Source organism: Sphaeramia orbicularis, chromosome 8 (genome assembly GCF_902148855.1).
Source record: "Sphaeramia orbicularis chromosome 8, fSphaOr1.1, whole genome shotgun sequence".
NCBI lineage: Eukaryota > Metazoa > Chordata > Actinopteri > Kurtiformes > Apogonidae > Sphaeramia > Sphaeramia orbicularis.
Window position 1 is genome coordinate 54,837,275 of NC_043964.1, and position 7,458 is coordinate 54,844,732.

The following is a 7,458-nucleotide window of genomic DNA, read 5'->3' on the forward strand; positions in this document are numbered from 1 at the left end:
TTAAAGAGTTTGGAAAAGCGGTGGAGCTCAGGGAACATACACACTTACTGCTTCACACTGGTGACACCACCAGACTGAGGTTTAAGTTCTGATCAGCAGAAGCACTTTGACAGTAATAAAGTGTACAGATATAAAGATTAGAAGAACAAGACTAAACGTTCAGTTCATGGGAGATCTGATGAAAAGGAATAATAAACTGACTTTCACTTCATGTCCTTGATGTCATGTTCTATGATAGTCAGTCCCTCCAGAAACATGAGTGCAAAACTCCTTCAGTATGTGATGGAATATGTGGATTTTATGTGATTTTATGCAGTGAATTAAAAAAAAAAAATGCTCTAAGTTGTGTAAATACATGGGAACTCAATGAAAAAACGGATTGTTGTCCCACCCCCTGCTCCAGATTCTGGGGCCAACCACAGAGAAAGCCCCGCCCCCCCACATCGGAACAGCCCCCACGGTGGAGTGTTTTAAGTCCTGTCTTAAAACCCACTTTTATTCTCTGGCTTTTAACTCCACCTGAGTTGTGTGGTAATCTGTGTCTTTTATTTATTTACTTATATTTATTTATATTTTACGACTTTTAACTCTTTGATTTTATTGTTTTCTTTAGAGCCTTGCTGTAGTTATTTGTACTTATTTATTGTTTTTAGTGTATTTCTTTTCATTGTTTTCTTGGTTTCATGATGTGCAGCACTTTGGAAATGTTCTTATTGTTTAAATGTGCAGTAGAAATAAAGTGGACTGGACTGAAAATGGGCGGAGCAAGGACATCTGGGGGCGGCCATGGCTCAGTTGGTAGAGCGGGTCGTCCAATAACCAAAGGGTTGGCGGTTTGAATCCCGCTCTGTCCTAGTCAGTCCGTTGTGTCCTTGGGCAAGACACTTCATCCTCCTTGCCTCCAGTGTCACCCACACTGGTGTATGAGTGTTTGGTGGTGGTCGGAGGGGCTGTAGGCGCAAAATGGCAAAATGGCCACGCTTCTGTCAGTCTGCCCCAGGGCAGCTGTGGCTACAGATGTAGTTTACCACCACCAGAGGGAGAATGTGAGAGCGAATGAATAATGGGTCAATAATGTAAAGCACTTTGGGTGTCTAGAAAGGCGCTATATAAATCCAATCCATTATTATTATTATCTGAGTGTTTGGACTGATCAAGGTTTGAAGTGGACTTTGGATCAGTACTGGGACTGTGACTGATGAGGTTCACATGAAAACCAGAAAGGTTTGAGAGTCTGCTCAGTGATAGGCAGAGGTGTTTAGTGTCAGACTGCAGCGGAAGCTCAGCTTCCCCTAACATTACGAAAATTAAATGCTCAAATCTGTTCAGTTGTTTTCATTTCACTGACTCCAAATGTGTTGGAACACGTTCATCTCTCAGACCAGTTGGTTCAGAATCAGTTTGATCCCAGATCAGTGGACTGGATGTTGTTCACTTCTCCTCCATTCCCGTGTCTGTGTTTTCTCCTCCATCTCTGCTCAGTGCATTTGTCGTAGACGCTCAGCGTCCATGCACTTCAATGGGACTGAGTGGAACTGCTTTAAAAAATGACTCTAAACTGGACGCTAATTGGATAAATGACACCATGTTGTCCCGCCCCTGGACGCTAGGTGTCTCTGGGGGTGAATGGAGCTGTGGGTGGAGCTCGGCCGGGCCGGACGCTGAGCTTCCGCGTGCTGATTGGAGGACGGGTCCAAAGGCTGAATGCGGTTTGATTGACAGCTGTTTTCAGATCTGCTCCTTCACTGACACAGTTCAGTTTAATACCGTCACACATTCTGCTGGGAAATCACAGAAACCAAATGAACTGTTCATTTACTGACCTGAAAGAAAACACAACCATTGTACCTCCTTGTTTCAATTTAACATAATTTCAATGTTTTCTTATTTACTTGGTATGATAAGGTCACTGAGCATTTTCTTAAAAAGGAACGGAGGACGAATTTATGTTTAAATAACCTGACTTTTTTTTTGTAAGCCGACAGTGAGCTTCCCCTGTCTGACAGACCAGCAGCCGACACTGGTGATAGGGTCTATCATCCTGTTGTAAAAGGCTGTAGCTAATAGACCAGAACATGTTTCGACATCCTGGAAGTACACTACCAGTCCAAAGTTTGGACTCACCTTCTCCTTTAAATGACATCAGATGGACCACAGATGTCCAACCAGTGCTCAGCATCACTGGGAACTCCTTCAAGACTTGTCAGGTGACGACCTCATGAAGCTCATCGACAGAATGCCAAGAATGTGCAAAGCAGTAATAAAAGCAAAATGTGGCTATTCTGAAGAATCATTACATTACATTACAAAGTTGTTTTGCTTGAAGAGTCTTTTTATTTTTACAAGTCTAAGTAATATTCTGAGTAATATTCTTGTATAATAGTAATATTGTTTTTATTTTAGAGGTACAGTCAGTGTCAGGTTTGGTTCATGTGGGTGTGGTTTAGATGAACTCACATCTGTCTGTGCTGAACTCAGAGCAGAGGTCAGATTCTACCTAAAAGATCTAATTTTACAGCTTTAGAAAGTACTTGTGCTAAAGAGAGTCAAGCAGAAAAACCAGATTTTGAACCTGGGGAAATTTTGTGGTCAAGAGATGCTAGCCTAATAGTGCAGGTGTTAAGCAAGAGCTGTGCACATGCAAAAGCATGTGCTGTTCTTAGAATTAGCTCATGGAGTGACTGACATGTTCTGCCCAGTAACTACCTTCAACCAATAATAAGCCTACGATGAATGATGTCATTGAATAATGGGAGTCTCCAAGAGTCACTAAAGACTATGAAAAGATAATAAAGGAAACTCTTTTTTTGTTTGGCTTTTTCTTTTTCTCTCTGTGACGAAATGTGTGTTTGATGCTAGATTCTTTTTGTAACTTTTTTTAGTTTTTCCTGAAGCAATAAATCAAGCTATTGTTTTAACTTTTTAAAACCTCGAACCTTGTTTTTTGGTGAGTTCTTCATTTTCTCCTGGTTTGGTCTGACCATCCAAAACATAACTGGTGAGTTAATTTAAACTACATGACCCCCCCCCCCGGTAAGCAGCCTAAATGGAGTAGTCCACAGCCACCGTTGGTCTAAAAATCTCTAGAACATGCAGCCTTTTGTCCAGATAACCAGACATTTTTGGTACCGAGGTGGTTTAAAGTTAAAGAAACTGGGGCAGTGGTTCATTAATAGAAATAAATTGTGGTTTTTGACATTTAGTGCTTGCTGTGTGTTTACAAACCATTGGTGGACCTGCCTGTCAGTCGGTGGGTGGTTTGTCGGTTACTTTTACTTACATTTAACGGTGATCGTCAGTGTGGTGGTCCTGGTGGAGCTGAATGTCTGTTGGGACAGAGACACTTCGTACACACAGCTGTAGTTTCCCTGGTGTTCGTACTCCGCCACAGGGAAGTGAAAGGAGGCGGAGTTGTTGACCGCAGGCGTGACGTTGGTGATGTTGGAGTCAGAGAAGATGAGATTGAAATGTCCTCCTGGGTAACCCGACCCAATGCAACAGGTGATGACGAAGTCGGAACCTCTGGTGACCTCTGCCCCTCCAGGACCCCAGAACAGGCCTCCATTAGGAGACGTCACAGAGATGTTGGGCTGCTGTAGCGGCACTGGGTCAAAAAGACGACAAAATACAACATTTAACTGTACAAGTGAGAGCAGCTGCTGGTTTGAAACCACTGACACTGAACTCTGGCAGTTAACCTCATTTTGTGTTTTCTGACGTATTTGAATAAGAGGATGGAGCTGAGGAAGAGCAACAGATGCAACAAAGTAACACTAACTTAAATGAGTGATATTTGTCTGATTTTTAAAAGTTCTTCTTCTTTTCCCACATTTCCCTGTGGTCTCCATAAACTGTAAATGCTCTGCTTGGGTCTGAATTCTTCATTCATTCAACTCCACAGGTCCATCTTCAACCCAATTTCTGAGTAATGACACCAGAAAGGTGGTTTGGAGTGCTGGCCCTTTAAATGCACAGGAGACACTTCAGGCCCCGCCCCCTCCAGGTCATTGGCTGTGCTGCTCTGTCCCATTCAACCAACAACTGAACATTTGAGGTCATGGGCTCCAAGTTTGGACATATTTTCAGTCTGGACTACAACCACTGATAACGACAAACAATTATGGAGAAATACTGGAGAAATGTTCGTCTGAAGTCTGGACCTTGTATGTGCAAATGTCAAAGAAATGTTCATCGGAAGTTTTGACCGTATATGTGTAAATGTCGGAGAAATGTTCTTCTGAAGTCTCCAGGGTCTGTAAGGTCCAATGTGGTCTGCAGGGTCTGTAAGGTCCACCTGTGCTTTGTTCGGTTCCATGAAGTAATAGAACTAATGTAAGGAATGATGTTCAAAGGGATCATGTGGATGTGGACAGGGGTCTGGACCAGCACGCATGGGGGTCTAAGGGGACCAAAGGAAGGTTCTAATGGGACCAAATACAGGTTCCTTTCACCTTACATGTGTTTTTCTTGTACTTTTTATATTTACTTCTTGAATTTTCTTTTTTTTTTTTTTTTGCTACTTATAAGTAAGGAACCAAATGTGGTAACTTCATTAATGGAATAATAATAATGGATTAGATTTATGTAGCACTTTTTTGGTCACTCAAAGCGCTTTACATTATTGACCCCATTATTCATTGGTTCTCACATTCTCCCTCTGGTGGTGCTAAACTACATCTGTATCCACAGTTGCCCTGGGGCAGACTGACAGAAGCGTGGCTGCCACTTTACGCCAACAGCCCCTCAGACCACCACCAAACATTCACACACATTCATACACTAGTGTGAGTGACACTGGGGGCAAGGAGGGTAACCCTTATTTTCTACAAAATTTTGAAAAATGTCACGAAAGTAATAAAGTCTTTTTATGTCGTCTGTTGCGGGGTTCTTTCTCACACTGCTCAAAAATATAACACCACAGGCGTAGTTGAAAGTGCAAAAATGGTGGTGGTTTATTTTGCCGTCGGCCTCCCAAAGTGCAGTGCAATATTTACAAGTGAAGTCAAAAAAAAAATGGAAAAACAAAAAAAACACTATTTACAAATTTACAAAGTTCAAGAAAAAAAAAATGCATTTAAACAGAGTTCTTCCATAACTCACCAAAAAATTGTCACACACTAAAAAAAAATCTCACCAAGGTTCAGAATCAACAGCTCAGTTGCCAGCTCTGCAACTCTGAGAAGACTGACTCACCAGGGCTTCAGCAGCCTCCTTTTAAATGCTAAGCCCCTCCTTATGGGCCGGTCAAATAAAGACTTTTTAACAAAATGTATTTTTACCAGTGTTTTTAACACAATTATTCACAACTAAAATAAACATATAACACTTCACAATTCAATAGATTTTCCAATTAAATATCAAACCAAAATACCTTCTTCCTTGAAATAAAAATACAGAAAACCAAAAACACTACATAATTAAATCACATGACTGGAAACCGCGCAAGATTTCCCCCATAATAATGCCCCGGAAATGACCCCTCGTTCTTGTCCCTTTGAGTGACGTGGCGGGCATGGCAGAACGCCGAGACAATACGGACCCAGGTAAGTGATTGAACTGTTGTAGATATGTATGCAATTACTTGAAAAATGCGGCCGAGTGTGCACCCTCGGTTGCGCTATAGTTTGGATGGGGAAGAGAGTGTGAATGGCGAACTGATGAATGAGTGCAAACACGGACGGGGAGAGACTGAATGACATGAGTGTGTGTGTGCGCGTGCCTGTATGTGTGTGCGTGTGCCGGGTCGCGTGTGCTCCGCACGTAGCAGGAGACAGCGGAGACTCAGTGACGGGGTCGCTCTGTCACATCGTCTAATAAGAAACAGAAGTTGGAATGTTGACTTTCAGAGTATTTCCATGAGTGAAGTATAAAAGGTGAAACTGGTCTCCTGTGTTTTCAGACTGTGATATTCTGGATTATCTCAGGTTCAAAACACAACATCTTTATTTTAAATATATTCTAGAAGTTTAACTGTAATGACTTTGGGTCTTGTGTTTTTATAGAGGGGTGATTGTGGGTCCTGAACCCAGACCAGTTCAGAACCACAGGACTAGTTCAAAGGGTCAACAGTACCCAGGGGGGGTTGGCCTTGTCTCTTCTGAGCATGACCTAAAATATACCAAATACTGATCAAATATTAAATAAACACTGTTCTAAACAAACACTTGACAAAATGAATGTGACAGTTCATTCTTATGTTCACTTTTTGGTTTGTCAAATGTAGAATTTCAGAACAAGGACTTTTTCTTACCACTGACTGTGACTCTGACAGAGTCACTCTGAGGGGAGCTGAAGGCTTGAGTTGAAACTGTGGTGTGATATTGACACTGGTAGAATCCCTCATGATCGAAGTTGACTCTCTGGATGTTGAAGGTAGCAGATTTGGAACTGGAGGACTGGGTCTTTGTAAATGAGCCGGAGGTCTTCTGAAGAGTGAAGGTTCCTCCTACATGCTGAGTCGATATGGAACAGGTGACGTCAACACTCGTACCCCAGGTCACTTCACCCAAGGGGGTCATGGAGATGCCCGGCTTTGGCAGAATCACTGGCAGTTCAACAGTAAACAGGTCAGAATGAAACACAGCGAAAATTTAGCTGATTCTCTAACATATTGGACTACAACACAAAAGACTCTGGGTCAATGCCCAGTTGGAGTAGGTTTTTATTTATGTTTTTCTGAAGATTTTCAAACAGGTGTGTGTGTGGAGGGTGGGTGGTGGTGGGGCAATTTACTTCAAACTTGTCACATTTATAGGGGCAACTGATATGACATCAGCACACACATAGACATGATGACATCAGCTGGATCCACGACAAAATAAGCTACAATACATGGGGCGGGGTTTGTTGTACCTGGAACCACATGTTAACATTATTTTTACCCACAGGCCCACGACCCACTGAAAACAGGTTTGGACCCACTTCTGGGTTGTAACCCACCAGTTGAGAACCAGTGCATTCGATCAGTCCAGTCCTAAGCTAACAGCTGACTGGGTTGCTTATCAAGGTTATTATCGTTAACGAAAACGAACGAAATGACGAAAACTAAAATTGAAAAAACATTTTCGTTAACTGAAATAAATAAAAACTCTAATTAAAAGAAAAAAACGATAACTAACTGAAACTGTATCGTGAGCTCACAAAACTAACTAAAACGTATAAAAATTATGGATACAATTCCCTTCGTTTTCATCTTTGTCAATGTCGGATTGATATGAAATTCATTTCTTTGGCTCCAGCAGTTTGAGCTGGTGACACCATACGACACTTCACAGTCTGTCATGTCTGCTCACTGTGGTTTCCAGTCGTCTTCTGGTCCCCACTCTACCTGGAACATACAGACTAAAGCTGGGACACAGCAGCACAGTCCTGTCTGGGGTTTACTGTAGTGATGAGTGGGGTCAGGTTTTTTTTTTTTTTTTTTGTGTGTTCCGTGTGTGTGCGCGTGAGTGACAGAGA

General features: G+C 42.1%; 1 protein-coding gene across 1 annotated transcript in view; it reads right to left on the minus strand.

Moving 5' to 3' along the window:
- LOC115424896 (uncharacterized) overlaps window positions 1-6,518 on the minus strand; it is an 11,036-nt gene extending 4,518 nt beyond the window's left edge. The window contains exons 1-2 of the mRNA XM_030142291.1: window positions 6,251-6,518; window positions 3,281-3,604 (exon numbers count right to left, since the gene is read on the minus strand). Coding sequence (XP_029998151.1) covers window positions 3,281-3,604; window positions 6,251-6,518 — 592 coding nt within the window. The remainder of the gene's footprint in view (window positions 1-3,280; window positions 3,605-6,250) is intronic.
- Window positions 6,519-7,458: the final 940 nt, after the last annotated feature.